This window comes from Monopterus albus, unplaced genomic scaffold, assembly GCF_001952655.1.
Source record: "Monopterus albus unplaced genomic scaffold, M_albus_1.0 scaffold12.1, whole genome shotgun sequence".
Lineage (NCBI taxonomy): Eukaryota > Metazoa > Chordata > Actinopteri > Synbranchiformes > Synbranchidae > Monopterus > Monopterus albus.
The window spans coordinates 6,427,614-6,446,203 of record NW_018127892.1 but is presented as its reverse complement, the minus strand read 5'-3'; the positions used below and the strand labels follow the sequence as shown (position 1 = coordinate 6,446,203).

General features: G+C 40.5%; 1 protein-coding gene across 1 annotated transcript; it reads left to right on the top strand.

The window, feature by feature from the left end:
- Nucleotides 1-1,361: 1,361 nt before the first annotated feature.
- On the top strand, nucleotides 1,362-18,590 carry antxr1a (ANTXR cell adhesion molecule 1a). The gene is made up of 17 exons (XM_020590520.1): nucleotides 1,362-1,560; nucleotides 1,663-1,734; nucleotides 2,306-2,387; nucleotides 2,569-2,602; nucleotides 3,254-3,333; nucleotides 3,851-3,919; nucleotides 4,506-4,586; nucleotides 5,450-5,510; nucleotides 6,014-6,112; nucleotides 8,759-8,828; nucleotides 8,942-9,020; nucleotides 9,276-9,371; nucleotides 10,946-10,987; nucleotides 12,837-12,932; nucleotides 13,266-13,433; nucleotides 14,244-14,324; nucleotides 16,953-18,590. The coding sequence occupies exons 2-17, from the start codon at nucleotides 1,676-1,678 to the stop codon at nucleotides 17,364-17,366; spliced, it is 1,611 nt and encodes a 536-aa protein (XP_020446176.1). The 5' UTR covers nucleotides 1,362-1,560; nucleotides 1,663-1,675; the 3' UTR covers nucleotides 17,367-18,590.

The following is an 18,590-nucleotide window of genomic DNA, read 5'->3' as shown; positions in this document are numbered from 1 at the left end:
TGGCACTTACAATTAACTCACTCAAATTATTGCCTCTGGGCTGTAATAGAGAGCTTACATTATGACTTTTTTAACCAGAAGCCAAAATGTTTTCGACCTAGGTTATCAAAACATGTAACCTTATCTCATTCAATTCATCATTTTGTCTTATCTGGGAAATGTGACTGGCAGCTCTTTCTCTCTTGTAACGTCACTGTTTAGGGAATCTCTCCCTCCTGAGGTGGTGATGGATTTTTCAGTGTCAAATCCAGGTACACTGATGTTTGTCTGAAGGGAAATTGAGAAGTTGTGTGAAATGGAGAGTAATTGCTAGTGTGAGCTGTGTTTTAATGACACAAATTTATATTACACTCCTGACTTCACAGGATTTATTGTCAGGCATCAATTTACTGAATTAGCTGTTGCTTCTATTGGGTGTTTTCCAGGCATAACTCTCCTTTTAGCAGTGATGTCCTTCACCTGCCTTCTAGTATCTGCCTGATATCTCCTCTCGTTTCTCTGTGCCCACACTACCATTTCTCTATTAAGACCAGATGTTCCAGTGTTTCAGCCCGTTGCCTGGGCTGTTTGCACTGGGACTTGTGTCATGGTAACAGTGGAAAAATAGGTGTTTAGAGAATTGTGTCAGGATTTGGGGTTATACAGTTTAAATCAAAGGCATTTTGATAAACATCAACACTGATGCAAGAAAGCTCTTAAACTGTTCTTTATTAACCAGATGCAACCCTGTCTTGATTTATGCTGATAATTACAGTAGATTAGACGGGACATCTATACTGACAAACTGATCTATTCCTTAAAATAACAAGAGAAGGATACAGAGGACTGTGTGGATGTTGCTCTACAATCCAACAAAAACAACAAGATTACCAATATTTCAGTTAAAAGTCCATTAGCAAAAAAAGAAATACAGTCCAAACATCCACACTGACCTAGTAGTGATCACAGAGCTGGTTGAAAAAAGACTTCATGGGGGCACATTCATTTGACTCCAATAAAACAGGTGCATTAGAAAGCTGTTAAGAGTAATCTGAGGAGTACTGTATGCCATCATTGCTATTCCCCAGAGTAAACCAGCTGTGCTTACTCAGTCAGAACCATTTTGCAGGCTCTTTTTATTCATCTGTCCCCAATAGAAGCATTGTATTCCATGGCCTGTGGGCACAAAGAGAAGCAAAATGCCTTCAAATAGAACAAATAGAAGCTAAACAGCTACAGAAAGACAAGATATCTGCAAATATAAGTAAAGAGATGGAAAACTACAAAGAAGCATACAAAATGATTGCAAGTTGACCCAAAATGACCATGCAAACTTTCTAGAAAAAGAGGCAACAGACACAAAACAAAATTACTGCAAAGAGACACAAATATCTGTGCCCCGGGACCCATCGTCTCATGATCTGTTTTGAAGGCACTCAAACAGTAGCACAGAGACTAGGTCGTGTTAGATGCATAACAGTGACTGACAGACTTCTTTTCTTTTTCCAGATCTGGCAGTGTACAGAATCACTGGACTGAAATATACCACTTTGTTGAACATCTAGCTCATAAATTCATAAGGTAAAGAAAATCATAACTGTGTCATCAAACATCTGTGGGAAAGTATGTAACAAGATTTAGAGCTAATCTCACAAGTTCATTTTTCTGTTCTCTGTGCCCCAGCCCACAGTTGCGGATGTCCTTCATTGTGTTTTCCACTGAGGGAAGGATCTTAATGAGCTTGACAGAAGACAGGTGGGTGCAGATTCCCTCAAAACTACTTTTAAGCTGTTGCTTTTCTAACATCCAGCTGAAAGGAATGAGCGTAATATCAGATCTGGACCTGAGTTACATTACAATAATGACCCATCTGCAGTTTTTGACTAAAAAGAGATTCCAGATACAGTACTTTGCCTCGCTGTGATCTATCTATAGTGTCGTCAGTCTGGACAATTACTTTGTCATGTGGTTTTCAACACACTGTGGGCAGCTTATGTGTCTAATCTTTCCTCAGCAAAGTGTCTCAGCAGCCACAAAATCTTTTCACTGTTTCACTGCTTTCTTCATTTCTTATTCTAGAAAAAGGCCCACTCGACATCTAGTATCTGTGTGACAGGTTCTCAAGCCAACACACGCCAATACTGCTTCAGTTTATTCATCTGCTATCACTAGTTTCTTCTGCATGCTGTCCTTAGGAAATTATTATTTGTTACCTTGCGCTTATACTGTCTGGTTCTACTCAAATATTTTCACACATCTGACAAAACATTTTCAGTTTGATTATCAGAATTGTAGATGACCTCGTCTTCTGTATGTCTCTGTTCAGGGAACGCATTCGCAAAGGCCTGGAGGAGCTCCAGAGGGTTCATCCAGGGGGAGACACCTTCATGCATGAGGGCATCCTGAGGGTGAGCCAACCATGTCCAACTCTAAGCTGCCATCTGCTTTATCTCTGCCCTGGTCCCACAGCAAACACTGCACAGTCCAGAGCACTGTGTGACTGTTGTGTCAGAGCAGGAAGGGAGCTCTTTTATTCTTTTTTCCTACCAAATAGTCTGCTGTTTCAATCCAGCTTTTCTTTTTTTACAGGCCAGTGAACAGATATACTATGGAAACACTGAAGGTGTGTATTTCATTATATCAGTAAAGTGTTTCTAGTGTAAGGTAATTTTACAAGTAACAAAGGATAAACCAAAACTGTTATGTCTATTTCTTTGAGTATCTACATTAAGTCAGTGGTTCCCAAGCTGGGAGACACCCATGAGGGTTCACAGGATATAAATACTGAACATTATAGGCATCATAGAAGTAGATGTTTATGGCATGAAAGTTCCACTGGATTGCATTAGTTTGCACAGTTGTACCCAATAAACTGAACAGCAAGCGTAACCAGGCAGCATGGTGACACGGTGCTTAGTGCTGTCACCTCACAGCAAGAAGGTTCCAGTTTCGAGCTGGGACTGGCTCCAGCTCCCCACTATCTTGTTCATGAATAAGTGGTATAAATAATGGATGGATGGATGGACTAAGTATAACCTTGACCGAGGGGCTAAGAGTTTGTATGATTCTATTGTGTCACAAGCCAACCTCTTTGACGGCTCAGAGTGAGTGTTTGTTTCTGACTGGGAGGACTGGTGCATTCCTAGGGAATCATTAAAAACAATAAATTAGACAGTGGAGCACCAGAAAAGAGATTTATAATAATGCTGCATAGTTATTTTCAGTGGATAGAACAGATTAAGCCAGCATGAGTGACAGTTCTTTCTGTCTGTAGGCTATCGCACTGCCAGTGTCATCATAGCTCTGACAGATGGAGAGCTCCACGAAGATCTTTTCTACTATGCTGAAAGAGAGGTGAGCGAGTTAAAGAAATGGGTCACACAGATTATAACCAGGTGAAACGTGACTACAGATGTGATGGACCAGATCAAGCCTCGCCACCCTATACATCACCTCTTTGATGCATTAATGAGAAAAAAATGAGATCAAAGCAGCTGAGATTTATACGTCTGAGCCTAGTAGTTCTCCTCGCATCTGCGCTGGAATCTAGTGACTTACTTGCTCCTCAGACTGCCCAGGCACTACAGGTGAATGTGTGCAAAAGCCTGATCAACTCTGAGTGCCTTCATACACATGTTGACAGCAGGTATAATATGGGGCTGATGTTTTTAGTGGCTTGAAATGTTGTCGCATGATGTCTGAAAAACAGTTTTCATCGTAGACATGGTGTTGCCCAACATCTTATAAAAACCTTTTAGAGGCCAGATAAACACAGGCCTATTTTGACCAAGTTTTGAATGATATTGTGCAATGTAGAGGTGTAATTGAACCCAGGTGTTGAGCTGCTTTTTGTTTTTACCATACCTGACAGGCCAATCGCTCCCGAAGTCTGGGTGCCTCAGTTTACTGTGTGGGGGTGAAGGACTTCAATGAGACACAGGTGTGTTGTTGTTTGTACCCTACTGTCTCATGACATCTGAGCTACAGGGGGTGAAATAGACAGTAAACTGCCAGTTTACACCTTTAAAAAAGCAATGTTATTAAGTAGCTATAAAATGCTTCATATTACATAAAGGCATAGTTTAACCCAAATTAAACATTGTCCTTTTCTATAAGTTGAAATTATTTAAACAACCATATGTTGCCGACTCCAGCTGAAGTAAATAAATGTACAGTGTTCTAGTGAGCTAAGCAGTACAACAAGGACATCGGATGTATTTCAAATGTGTCGTACTTTATGCAGCATTATCCATGTGTTTGCCTGATCACTGCAATATGTGTGTAGAAGGTTATTTTCCTTCTTTGTGTGCTGTGAAATAGTGTGTCAGAAGAAAAGAGGAAGTTAAGTAATTGTGTTCATATGAACCTTGCTAATTTAATAAGGTCATTCAAGCTTCACTAGTTCTGTGTCTTGTTGGCTGATTGAGGGAAAGTTTCAATCAGGGCAGCTACACAATGATTAATTTAAAAACTTGGATCAATAAGCATGCAGTTGTAAACTGTAATTGTATTTTCTTTTTCTCTAGCTGGCAAAGATCGCTGATAGTAAGGACCATGTCTTCCCAGTGACGGATGGATTTGAGGCCTTGCAGGGCATCATTGATTCAGTAAGCATTTCAGTTCTGCCTATAAACATGTTCAAATAGCAACTATAAATAGGGCTGATATGTCGCTGAAACATCCATAGAAAATATTCTTGCCTTAATCAGTGTAGTCTCTACTATCACTTCACCTTCCATCTGTCAGCACATTGATCAAATAGCACACAGGAAATGGCAAAATAGCTTTAAAGCACATTAAGTTATTTCATGCATGGATCTTAGCCAGGTACAGAATTCCAGGAAAACCTGCTGTGCTTGTGACTTTCTTACTTTGATCAGTGTGGCCAAACATGATCAGAGTGCCTGCTGTCCAGTATTTCTTAAAACCCACCTCAGTGGTGTTGACTTAATTTTTTTTTTATCCACTTGGCTGAGAAATGAAAAACAGTTTGTTTCAAAGGGGCTATTGTCATTGGGATCTGAGGTTTGTCTAGCAGAGCTGAAGGTCCGGCAGCAGATTAACAGCAAACTGACAGCTGCTGTTTCTTAGCCATGTGAGTGGGTCAGGAATTAGGCTTCTATTGGCTTCGGGGTTGTAACTGGGTATGTTCTTGGAGCGAAGTGATTAAAGACACCTTGGCAGATAAGGCAAATGAGAATAAATGGAAACCTGAAGTTCAAAGACCCCGGTGGCAAAAGTTAATTAATAGACTTATTAAAGTCATGGCTATGGTTGAAATCAGTCATTCAATTTAGAAATTGAGTACCACAGTCCAAAAGAAACAAACACTGGACCAAATAACTTACGAAAATGGTATCATTAAGATGTAATGAAGCTGTAAGCAGAGACTGTGCAGAAGTCTCCTTGTGTGTCAAAGCTGCACCATCTTGTTGCGTTTATGAACTCTGTGATGATCTCATCTCCTCAGATCCTAAAGAAGTCCTGTATCGAGATCCTGGCAGCAGAGCCCTCTAGTATCTGTGCTGGAGGTAAGACAAGGCAGACTGATCTCCCTTCCATTTTCTCAGGATGCTCAAAAATGAAATCGTCAGCTTTACAGGAAGCGCAAAGAAGTTGTCAATTGAATGCATACCCCACACAGTATCTTTACAGGTTCAAAATGCAGTGTCACCATATGACACATCATGTCCTTGTTTGTCAGGGATTACTTAGTCATAATACATAGAAGACAATTTTCCTTAGTTTAAAGAAGTATCAGCAAGGTGTGTGTGGTAATGGCTCCAGAGGAACATCAGCATTATTCCACATGTCGACTATTCAAAGTCTTCCTGACAACAAAATCTCTCTGTATCTAAACGCATATCAAGTCAGTAACTGCAGTAAGGAGGCAATAATGGTTGCTGAGAGCGTTCCATATTAGCATGATGAGAAGTTGGGATCTTACTTTGTACCCAAAGAATACAAACGGCCCAATCCTAAAGTTATTTTTTGTTGCTGAGATGATATTTCTGCTTTTATTCTCCTCATACAGAGTCCTTCCAGGTAGTGGTGAGAGGCAACGGTTTCCTCCATGCCCGAAATGTTGATAAAGTCCTGTGCAGCTTCAGAATCAACGACACCCTCACAAAAAGTGAGTGAAACATGACAACACGGGTCCCCCCCCGATTCACTACATTTTCTGTTTCTGAATGCCTGACTGTTCAAAGCTGATCATGCCGTTCCTTTGCAATAAGAACAGCTGGAATAAACAGTTAAGCAAGGCAGCTATTGTAAAATTCATCAGAATTATCAAGTAGCTGAGCTTCCCAAAAGCCATACACCACGTCAGCCGTACAGCTAGAATCCTCTTTAAACAACGCACTGTGTAATTTTACTTCCTGTAGGAGAGCCAGAAATAAGACATAAAGGAGAAACTACCTGAAGCAGGGGGAAGGAAAAGGCCTCAGGTTTACTGTATGAGTTGTGAAAGCCACTTCCTACCATGCCTGACACAGTGCCCACTGGAGGTGATGTTTTAATTAAACAAATAAAATGTTTGCTTTTTTGATGTAGAAGTGATGAGCAGATGTTTTTTTATTAATCTGATGGGTGCTCATGTTAGTGCAGCCTCATGTCTCAGTCAGTCAAATTTGGAATATATTACCTGACCATACCTTTATAACTTATTATACCTGTACAATTATTTGTCAGTTGTATTTGTTTCTATCCAAGCAGTCTGTTTTGATGTTGGAGAAAAGATATTGCATCTTTTCTGCTCTGTTATGTTTGTTTTTTTATCAGTCATATACTGCTCCCATGTTGGCACATAACAGCTACACAGAGACTGTTTTCTCCACTTATATAATGGGTACTTTGGTGATGCCATAATCATTCAGCATTTCTTTAAAAAAAATGACTTCTCAACATTAATGAAATATCAACAATTCCTCATGATTATTTTTCTTTCTGTATGACACAACGCCCAACTTCCAAGCAGGTTACTTAGAAACAATATGAGCCATGATCTTCTTCTAAACTCCTGTTATTTGTGCATACTCATCCTTGAGATTCCTTCACTTCTCCAGGATGTTTACACACATATTCTCTGGAACTTGTTAGCTTCACTGGTAAACTTTAAAGTAAACATGATTAAGCCTTGGTTAGCTTCCCAGATAGATTTATACCTGCCCTTGCTGACTCCTCACACCAGCTCTTTTGTATACTTTGCAAATATGGTAAAAACATCAAAATGAAAAGCAGCAATAAGTAAAATAATGGTGGAGTTTGTGTCTCCAGGAAGAAGTAGCAGCAAATTCAGTCAGGCATTCTGGTATGTTTGGTGGGCCCTGTCTTGAGCTATCCCTTGCTTTGGTGACAGTTGTCGCAGTGGACAACATTGAACTATGAGAACAAAAAGACAAGAAACTGACATTTTGGAAATATTACTTCTCTGCTTTCTTGCCAAACGTTAGGCGAGAACATTAATATCATTCATGTCTGCACAATAAATATGAAACTCCAATTTGTGGTTTCACTTTCTGGAGTCTCCTCTGCCACAGTGACAACAAAGGCTCCAGCAGTCATTGCTCCTAGCCAAGAAAATATCTGACTCACCAACCCATAAACTGAAACTGTTTTTTATACATTTGTTGTTTTTTTTTTTTGTATGATTAAGCAAGCAAGTTATAATGTGGGCTATTAGTGAATTTTACTGGTTCTGGGAGGGAGATTTTTCTTCCTTTTGGACAAAGCCAGGCTAGCAATTTCCTTTAGTTTCTGTCTTTATGCTAAGCTAAGCATCTCCTGACTGTAGCCTTAATATTTTGCATATAAACATGATAGTGATTTTCTCATCTAATTCTTGGCAAGAAAGCAATGAAGTGTATTTCAGAAAGAATTAAACTCTTCTCAAATATAATATTAGCTGTGTCTGCTAAATTGAAGACATGTACATTTTCTCAAGATTCCTGCAGTCTGCTAAACCTCTGGACAGGTGTCTTACAGAATGGCCCCTTAAACACTGCAGCTTACACCTGTCATCTTAAGGAATAACTCCAAATAATTTACTGTTTGACGTAAATGTCTGCATGCTACCCCTTTTGTCTTGCTTTAGTAGTGTGAGGCCATTCTGAGTGTGAGCTGGGTGCAGAGATAAGCTCTGAGTCGGACCATATCGGGCTGCTTTTGTATTGGCAAAGCTCTTGATCTCCCCCATCCTGCATAGTGTTAGGGTAGAGCACTTGTGTCCTATGCAACTGCTTGTGTTGATTTCCTCACTCCTGGGGTATGCACTCCCCTGCCAGGATAAATAGGTTGGCTTGGGCGACAGCGTTCATTGGAGCCGCCCTCATTAAAGCCAGCTGGACAAGAGGAGGACCCAGATTTTTTTTCTGAAAAAAAAAAAAAACATCTCTGGTGAAGCAGTTATTCAAACTGTGTACTGATATTTATGAGGGGCAGAGATGTCTTTAGACAGCAGACAACATAGCGCTTGTTTTGAAGAAACTTTCTCATCAGACAGTATGCTAATCCAGTGATATCATTAATTCTGTTGACATGCACGTGGTTCCCATCTCTTATTCCCCAGTACTTGTTCAATTAAAGTCAGTCAGTCAATAAACTAATATTACTGTAACTAGACTAAACAAAAACATAACCTGAAAGGCCATTCAGGTCATGATTGTGGGTGAAACCTCCTGGTCCCTGAGCTTTGAATGCCAGTGAATAATACTGACTATTACCACAAGACAGGAGGGAATGTTTGGCTGATGCTTTTGCTGTTTCTCCTTCTTTTTAGTGGTGAAGCCTTTGACTGTGGAAGATACATATCTTCTCTGCCCTGCACCCGTGCTTCAAGATGAGGGGATGTAGGTCCTATAATTAATTTAAATGTGTGAGATTTCATATGACACCATTTGCTTTGTTTCTCTAAGGCATCACTTAAATGACAGCTAAGTCATTTTACCTTTTATTGTTCCAGGACAGCAAACCTTTTTGTCAGTATGAATGAAGGTCTTAGTTTCATTTCCAGCTCGGTCACCATAACCACCGTGGGCTGTGTGAGTACAATACAAAGTTTCACCAATAAGCTTTAAAAATGTATTCTTTTGGGGCCATGGTGCATTACAATAGAAAAAAACTAAACAGATTAACACTGATAATGGAACAAACCTATTCAAACCATACAATTAAAACTTCAGATAAAGTATTTCAGTGTAAGCAGAATCCCAGTCTCTCAGGAAGATAAACTCTACATCTGTTTAATGCTCTACATCTTCAGAGTGTCTGTGCTGATGTGCCTGTCTCTGTCATAGTCTGATGGGACCATCCTGGCCATAGCTCTGCTCATCCTGATGCTCCTCCTGGTCTTGGCACTCCTCTGGTGGTTCTGGCCTCTCTGCTGCACTGTGGTGAGTTCTCTGAGCCACTAATGCTATAATAACATGCACACACATTACTTTACAGATAGCTTCTGGTCTACTCTTCTTCAAATTTTAGAAGGCTTCAAACACTTTTTGAATAGATCACTCTTGCTTGCGGTCACTGAGGCAGAAAGAGCTGTCTTTTCTGTTTTGTCTGGCTACTGTCCTTTAAGGCATCTTATTAAAATAAATGACATTCACATGGGGAGGAGATTAGGTTCTCTGAGGGGGGAGGGTCACTTTGCATCCTTGCATCTGAATTTAGTCCATAATGAATGTGTGTTTAAGTAATTATTCTTCTGTTGACATAATTAGTTTCCAAATTAGCCCGACAGGTGACTTCCAAGTCTCACCTCTCAATGCTCCCTCACTATATTCACTGGAAGAGCTAAGACTTAGCAAATTCTTCCATCAGTAATGACTGTGGATAATTAGAATTTCCAGCTAGCAGTATGGAAACAAAACCCTGCACAGACTGAATGTTTTGGGTTGATATCTTTGTTACTATGAGATTTTTAGAGGCAAGATAATTTGCCAGAAATAAAGTTTCATGAAAAGTTTTTTTTTTTATCTCAGTCTTGTGCTCTGGATACAGTAAAAAGTGCCTGGAAAAAGACTGCATGTGCCATTATTTAGACAGTGGTCAAACTGCCAGCCTCACAGTATTTCAACAAACTCAAGTTAACCAGCTACTCTTTGGCAAAATCTGTATTTCTTGTTTCAAATGAAGAGCTCAGTGTCTCTTCAAAATCCTCTCCAACCTCTCCAGCATTGGAAACAAGACATCTGAGAGCTGCCAAAGAAGAGATGTCAGCCTTTACAACATCCCTCCCTTTACTTTTTCTGTTCTTGTCCATTTAGTTGCACATTAAAGTCTGTGCAGCAAGACTGTTTAGGAAAGCGATGCTAGGTTACCATGGGGAATTGGTTTGTGTTCCAGGATTTGGAGACGCATGGAGGAAAATAACAAACAAGAATCAGAGTCACTCAGTTTACCAAGCGTATTTAATTCAGAAGAAACTGACTTTACACTGGTGAAAAAACACAGAGTTCATATGGTGACACATATGCAGGCTAAAGGGTTCAAAAGGAAAGTGCAAGACAGACTAAACTGTACATGCTTAGAAATACATTCCATGTATAAGAAGTCAGGTAATGTTGCAGGTGTACAACAGGCATTGAAAATGGAAATAAATGGATAAAGAGTAAAACTCAGGGGAAACTAATTATAAATACAATAACCTTTTTATAACATTGCATCATACAGAATGCAAGAGCAAATAATGCAGTATTTATGAGCCTGTTATCCTCTCTTTCTGAATCAATAACCCCAGGCCAAAGAATCTGGATAGCAGATTTCTAGGTCAGCGCATTGCTCTTGTAAGTCGGAAAACAATTCCTTGGCCATGTGCTGTTGGGAAACCATCTTGTTGCACACAGAAAACACATTGCATGATATCAACATCACTTGATTCATGTGCTTGTGACTTTTGACATCTTCTGATGCACGACACACACCTTCCTTCTTTTTCTACTCATGTCTTTTTTTTCCCCTGCCACAGATCATCCATGAACCCCCTCCGCCAGCTGTGGAGGAGAGTTCGGTAGGAGCTGCACCGTCTCCACTTGATCTGTTTCTTGTAACTGAATAAAAAACAAAACATCATTTAAGAGTTAAACAGCTGCCGGTGTTTAGGTTTTGTAAGTGTTGAGTTTCCGCCAATTTAAACCCCAATGACCATGTCATTCACTCACTCCCTGATATGAAACTCTGATTTCACTTATTTAGTAATTCATCAAACGGGAAGTAAGTTAACGCCCTCTTAAAATAACAATGAAATCCAGACTTTTACCGTTTTCTCTCTCTCTCTCTCTCTCCTGTTTTAAGGGCAGTTTTCTGTTCAAGATTTAAATTCACGTTTATTAAATTACTTCCCTCTGGAGCTCCTTTGTTGTCTGGATTATAATGTAAAACTGACATGAATTTGATTAAGCAATTCATGTTATTAAAATACATTTTACTGTCCAAAAGTCAATGCAATAACAGCAAGCTAGCATGTGAGTGTGGGGCATATCAGGCTCCATCAGTTAAACTGAAAATTAGGTTTAACTTGTGAATTTATTTCAAAAACAGACTCCAATAGCAACCATGGCCACAAAAACAACTGTCAGGCTTCATTATGGTTTCCTCTGTATGACATCCTAGCAGATTATGAGTCAGACAGGGTGTATAAGTTTGGCCAGGGGCCTTGCTAATTTCTTCTGATATGGCAACCAGTGCAGAGTGGACAGAAATGAGGGCTGGGGTTGGAGGGAGGAGGGCAGTCAGAGGTATTTACAAACCCCATTTCCAAAAAAAAGCTTGGACATTTTCCAAAAGGCAATAAAAACTAAAAATCTGTAATCTGTTAATTTGCTCAAACCTTTAACAGCAAAAAGTACAGAGAAAAAGTTTTTCTATGCTTTCATCGACCAACTGAATTGCATTTTATAAATATAAACAATTTTAGAATTAGATGCCTGCAACACACTCAAAAAGGCTAAATAAGACTGAAAGGTTTATGGAATATTCCAGTAACACTGCTTTGGAAGATTCCCAAAATTAGCATGATTGGGTTTGGAAAAAAGCACTGACCAAAGGCTCAGTCTTTGCAATCAAGGATGGGCTGCGGCACCACTTTGTGCCAAACTTTGCAAGTGAATTATGAATCAATTCAAAAAGAATTTCTCAGTGCAAGATTGCAAACAGTTTAGGTCTTTCACCATCTACAGTACATAAGACTGTGAAAGGAGTCCAGTGAAATCTCAGTGAGTAAAGCCCAGGGCAATGACCTTCAAGCCCTCAGGAGGCATTGCATGAGAAATTGTCATGCACTGTGATGAATATAGATACATGGGCTCAGGAGTACCTTGGAAAACCTGTCACTTAACACAGTCCGCCACTGCATTCAGAGATGCAACCTGAAAATCAGCTATGCAAGGAGGAAACCGTACATCAACGTTGTGCAGAAATGCCGCTGAGTTCTCTGGGCCTGAGCTCATCTCAGATGGACTGAAAGACAGTGGAAACCTGTTCTGAGGTCAGATGAGTGCACGTTTTATGTGTGTGTTGCAGGCATCAAATTCTAAATTTATATGTACGAAGTGCAGCTGAGTTGGTCAGTGAAAGCACTGAAAACCTTTTCTTTGAGCTTTTGTTAGTTAATGGTTCAAGCAAACTGACAAATCACAGATTTTAGTCTCTTACATTTTGGAAAATGGCCCAACTTATCTAGAAATGGGGTTTGCATTTCAAAAACCGACCAGTGAAAAGGCATTTTTACTCAGAGTAGGTGTTTTTGTTTCATATATTGACATGTATGTTTTACAAATTAGTTAATTAGTTAATTTACCCTTTAATTTCCACAAATAGATACACCACAATAAAACCTAATTTCTCTCACTCTCCCACAGGATGACGAGGACTCTGAAACCCCTAAGAAGAAATGGCCGACTGTAGATGCCTCCTACTATGGAGGAAGAGGAGTCGGGGGAATCAAAAGGATGGAGGTGAGATCTAGTAAATCTCAAGTAATCTAAACCACTATCTGTTGTGTTAAATGGCAAAGAGGAAGGCCTTAAAAGCAGCCTGCTAAAAAATGACACGTTCACCACCGTGGCTGCCTAAAATGCATCTCATATCTACTTAAGGATCACAGCACATTCAGAAAGTTTAAAGAACACTAGAATTCTCGATCAAACACACTGCACTGAAGCATCTCATCTATTGTATCATTTTCAAGCCTGACAGATTCACTTACACTTGCCTGACCATCTTTTCTCACATTCACCATTAAAGGTAGCATGTGGCACTATCATACACCTTTAACCCTCTATTTATAGGTCCGCTGGGGTGAGAAAGGCTCAACAGAAGAAGGGGCAAAGCTAGAAAAGGCCAAAAATGCTAAAGTGAAGATGCCTGAGCAGGAGTATGTGCCGCCTCCCACCCGGATTCTCAACAACGGCATGCAAAAACCCCCGGGGTCACACAAGTGGTATTCACCCATCAAGGTACCAAAGCAAGCAGCCAGGAAGGGAGTGTGCTTGCTCTGCTCTTTCAAGTTTGACTGTTGACAACATCTAAAAATGGCAAACGTATGGGAACTATAAGTTTCAATTGTTTCATCATGGAGCATTATATTTGTTCAAGAAGTCTGTGAATATGGCTCATGATTGTTTAAAATTTCTGCTGAGACAAACTTTGTTCAGCTGTTAGCATGTGTAATGCACAACATACAACACAACATCTGTTATAAATGACTCCCTGCTAATCTGGATGAGGATATGCGAGTAATCCGTTATTAAAATATCATAGTAAAAGTAGCACGAGATGTTAAGGTAATAATGCTTAGGTGGCTTCTGGCACATGGTCCCATCCTCCAGGGCTAGCATGGGGTTAAACAAGCCATTGCACAGGCTTCCCAGTCAGCGGGGGATTGCTAATAGAAACCAGACTCCTATTTGGACTGAACTCGAGGGAGCAGGGCTGCAGAGCCAGCAGTTTTGTGAGGAAAAACAGCTGCCCTTATCCTCAAAGTATTTGCTGTGCTTAAAAAGTATGCAGAGTCAGTTCACAATAAACTGAAATCATTTCACTTTGTCACTTTGAAAGGGATGTAGGAATGGAATAATACTGATAATTTTATTGCACCTGGAGTTAGGTGCATGCACAGTGTGGAGATGTGTTTTTAAGTATGAGAGAAAACAAAAATGGATGACATGTGATGTTTTTGTCAATGGAGAGGAGCAGGTTTTTCTTAAGAATGAAGGTAATTTAGGATCACTAACAGTAATGTTTTGAATCCCCCTCTGTTTCCATAGAGTAAACTGGATGCATTGTGGGTACTGTTAAGAAAAGGCTATGACCGCGTGTCTGTAATGAGACCTCATCCTGGGGACAAGGTAAGCAGAACACATAAGCTACAGAGCATCATAAATCAGCCCGTGTTTAACAGAGTGACGTAAAGCCTTGGCTGAGCATTAGAACTTGGCAAACGATGATATTCTTTTGTTCCTGAAAATGTTAAGAAAATGGACCAGCCGTGAGTCAGTGTGCACAGAGAGACTCATGGGAAAATTTGTGGTGAGTTGGGATTTAGACTTTCAGCGTCTGGCTGCAGTGCACAGCAATGCAGAGAGGTCTGGTGAAGTCATTATAAAAAGGCCAGTGTAATTCCTCAAAGGCCAGCTGTAGTGGGGGATGGATGACCTCTACTGTACAGCTGACATGTAGTCTGAGACTGTGGGATCTACAAGTGCTGAAAGTCTGAGGGGATTCTGTATATAACAGTCTCTCACCCAAAAGAGTTTGTTTTGCTTAATTTTCCCAGACAGAAAACCATGTTGAGCTAAGAGCTGCCATTACCTTCAAAGTCACACTCACCAGCTGTGTAGTTATATTCAGAGGGTTACGTTCTTTGCTTTTATTTGTGTAGACAACACCACTACTCTGTAATTAGAACTGTTCGAGTGTGTCCTGCCCACCATAAAGCTCTTCATTAATGCACTGGAAATAAGCTCAGCTCTGGTATCCTTGATGATTTGTAGCAAACAAGCTTGTTCTGGTTGCAATTAGGAGTCTCTTGTCAAAGTCTTGCTTTTATAACTTCCACTAAATAAATACAGTGGACAGAGGAAGGAGGCCAATAGATCCTGCTGCCAGTCTGAGAGAAACCCATGTCAGGCTCCTGTAACGCTTTCATATTCTTATTGTCCAAGGTAATCAAACAGAGCTCACAACACAGGAGGTTATAAACATTTGGCTATCACATATTTTCCTCTGTACTCACTGGTTTCATGTTTAGCTGTAAACTATTAGCTACAGTACAGTGCAGGAGCCCATAATATTCTGTGCCTCTCGGGGCACTAAAGGAATACAAATCAACAGACATTGACATATTTGTTGGTACCATTTCAGCTGATTGAAATGGCACTTCATTCCTACTGAAATATGATTAAACGCAAATGTCTTGGTATGTCATAGAGTACAGCAAAGAAAATGTGCAGAGATCAATTATTGCTTATTTTATAGATATTCTAAAATGGCCTAGACGGATTTTATCGATACCCCTGGAAAAGATTATAATAGTGATGGTTCAAACCAACTGCTTCCTTTAATTAGTGTCACATCTTCACTCTTGTAATCAGCCCACTGAAAAAGTAGTCAATCTACAGTTTGGTATCATTCTGTGCAACACACTGAACATGGTTAAAATGCATAGTGAAGTGCCACTGCTTCTGGGAGAGTGTCCGTTGGACAGATGAGACAAAACTGGTAAGTCTCATCAGCTCTATGTTCTTAGGATGGAGTTAACTAAAAAATGAAGCATTCAAAAAAAGCATCATACGTCAGTTATTTTTTGGGGCTGCTTTGCTGCATCTCCAGACTACCAAGGCAGTCTGGAGAATTAAAAGCAAAGGATATATAAAATAGGTCAGTTTTGTCAGGATATTGGGGATTCTACCTTTCATGGAAGGGTACCAACAAATTTGTTCACGTCTGTCGGTTGAGTTAGTTTTTCCATATATGAGAAACATTTGACATCACTTTTGCATATTTCTTCCTGGTTTTGTCTCAGCGATCATTTGTTCTGGTGGTAAATGAAATCACGGCTGTCATTCCTTATCAGTTCACCGCAATTCCCTGATCGTCTTAGTGCAGCTGTTTCAGCCCTGTAGCTTGTTTCTAGAATAAGAGAGCCTCTCTTACGTGACCTCAATTAGGTTTGGACGAGGGGGAGTGGTGGCAGGTTCACTAGTTCAGCAGAGTAGAACATATTCACATAATTGTCCATAACTAAAGCTGTGATTGAAAATTACAGCATACATTGAAGTGTGCAGTCATGTGGTGGTGTTTTGACAATAGGCAAGGCTTCTATATCGGAGACCATCTGCTGTGGTCATCAGTCCGAGGATAAAGCAGGCAGACATATTATTGGCTGTCAGAGCAGGAAAGGTGTGTGTCTTATCACAGAAATATGCTTTAGAAATGTTTTCTGAGCAGGACATTCTCCAAGCTCCAGAATAATGAATGTTTGGCTCAGTGAGACATACCGCCAAAAAACAAAGGATATTAATCAGATAAAATGATTTATTGTTACAAGATTATGAAGTAATGATACATCAGCATGTTGTACATGATATGATGAATAAACATTACATGCACTGGATGTCAGTTTTACAAATGAAGTTCAAAAGCTCCAGTTCAGCAGCTACCGTGGCTGAAAAACCTGCAATCAGAATCAGCTTTATTGGCCAGGTGTGTTCAACATACAAGAAATTTGACTCCGGAACAGTGGCTATCAATTTGTACGTACAATGCTCTTCTGTAAGGCGACGAGTAAACAAGATAAGACTGAGAGAACAAGAAAAGAAAAAATGCGCAAACCAGAAAAAGGAAGGTGCATTAGCCGCTGTGTTTAGCTACCAGGCTGTGTCTGACTACTTAGTGCCTGCCATTTATGTTTGAGAGTGTGACTTGTGAGTCTGAATTTTATCCACTGAATGTGCCCCTCTGTTTTTATATTTCAGGGTAGATGTATGAATTTCACTCGCACAAAGTCTCCCCCTCCTCACTACCCACACTACAACCCCCAGCCATCTCCTGACTACAGTCCTCCCAGCAAGAATCCCCCTGCACCGCAAGGCATGCTCCCACCAACCCCCAGCAGCTCTCCATCATCTTCACTGTTTTCCTCCACCACCCTTCCACCGTTGCCTCCAACACCACCTCCTACCTCCACCACTCCTTCTCCACCAATCACTCCTCCCCCTTATACACCACCTCCCAACCGGGCTCTTCCTCCAACCACTATGCAGATACCTGCCCCTTCAGGACTCCCGCCTACTCCTCCGTCCTCTGGCTCCCTGCCTCCTCCTCCACAGGGACCTCCTCCTGGGCGAGCTCCTCCACCTGCCCGCCCACCGCCTCGGCCTGGTCTGTAAATCTCTGGCATGAGATGGGAGAGAACCACGCAGCTTTGAAAAAGGCAACAGAGTCTCACCAGCAATAAGCACATGAACCATCGCTGACTGTACCTGCAAATGAGAATGTGAACGGCTCGTGCACGCTCAGCAGGTTGTGGCCTTTTTGCCTTGTGAAAAGGAGCAAAGGACTTGTTTTCAGCTATTTGTCTACAGTGACTTTTGTACACATTTAGCCCAACAGAGCAATTGCTGTGATGGTTGAACTACACAGACATTCCCTATAAATGAGGTCATGCAGGCTGGCTCAAAAACATTTCCCTCCATGGACCTCAGAGCCGCTTCAAGCCCAGTTGTCCCATCCATGAGCACACCAGACTGGATGAATCCTGACCAGGCAGAGGAACAACAACTTATACTAACGTCTCTGTACACAGGCCCTCAAGTTTTGTTTATATCATGGCTTGAACACTCATTCCCGAGAAGAGAAGATGACTTCGAGGAATCTGTTCCCTGTTTTTTGTTTTCTTGAATGTTGAGCAATTGCATGCAATAATGTTTGAGTCAGCATTGTTTTTAAAATGTTATTTCCACCTTGTGTTAAACATTTTTATTTGTCCTTTTATCACTGAGTAGACCACATTTTCTAAGTTTAAATTTTTGAGGTTAGAAAAACAATCATCCCGACGAACGGCAATGCAACTAATCGGAACTTGTCTTTGTCATCTAGCTTAACGTGAGTCATACATGGCCTATTTCTGCACACATCCAGCTAAACAACTTGATGCTAAATTCACCCTGTTACTATATCTGACCTCACAAAGATGACTGCAGTCACTGCTATAATTTGCATATGCTCTGTGTATCAAGATGTGGACAAAAATGTCAATCAGGGAAAAGCTTTGCACTGTGCCTTACTTACCCATGGCCTCTTGCAAAAGCTGGGCTTTATGTAAATCATTCTGATATAACCGTGTTCAGATATGTGTGTGTCAGAAAGAGGGAGACAGACTAGTCTACTAGTAACAGTTAGTCCCACAGTAGGCTGGCCTGAGTCAGTTGCCAGGTTTATCAGCTAAAAGCAAACATCTGTTTTTCTGCAAAAGATGTTTCAAGTTCCTCAAAGCATGGATCTTGACAATGCTGTTCCATGGGTCATATAAAGTCTAGTGTAGATTAAATGAAAGGTTAATATTAAGCTGTTATTTGCTCAAAACTCAAGCAGCAATCAAATGTATGCAATTT

Excerpts from the sequence above, each read along its gene's own strand:
- antxr1a (XM_020590520.1), top strand. The coding sequence starts at position 1,676 with ATGTCCTTCATTGTGTTTTCCACTGAGGGAAGGATCTTAATGAGCTTG. Across the intron at positions 1,735-2,305 it reads ATGAGCTTGACAGAAGACAG|GGAACGCATTCGCAAAGGCC; the intron begins GTGGGTGCAGAT and ends GTCTCTGTTCAG. Across the intron at positions 10,988-12,836 it reads CAGCTGTGGAGGAGAGTTCG|GATGACGAGGACTCTGAAAC; the intron begins GTAGGAGCTGCA and ends ACTCTCCCACAG.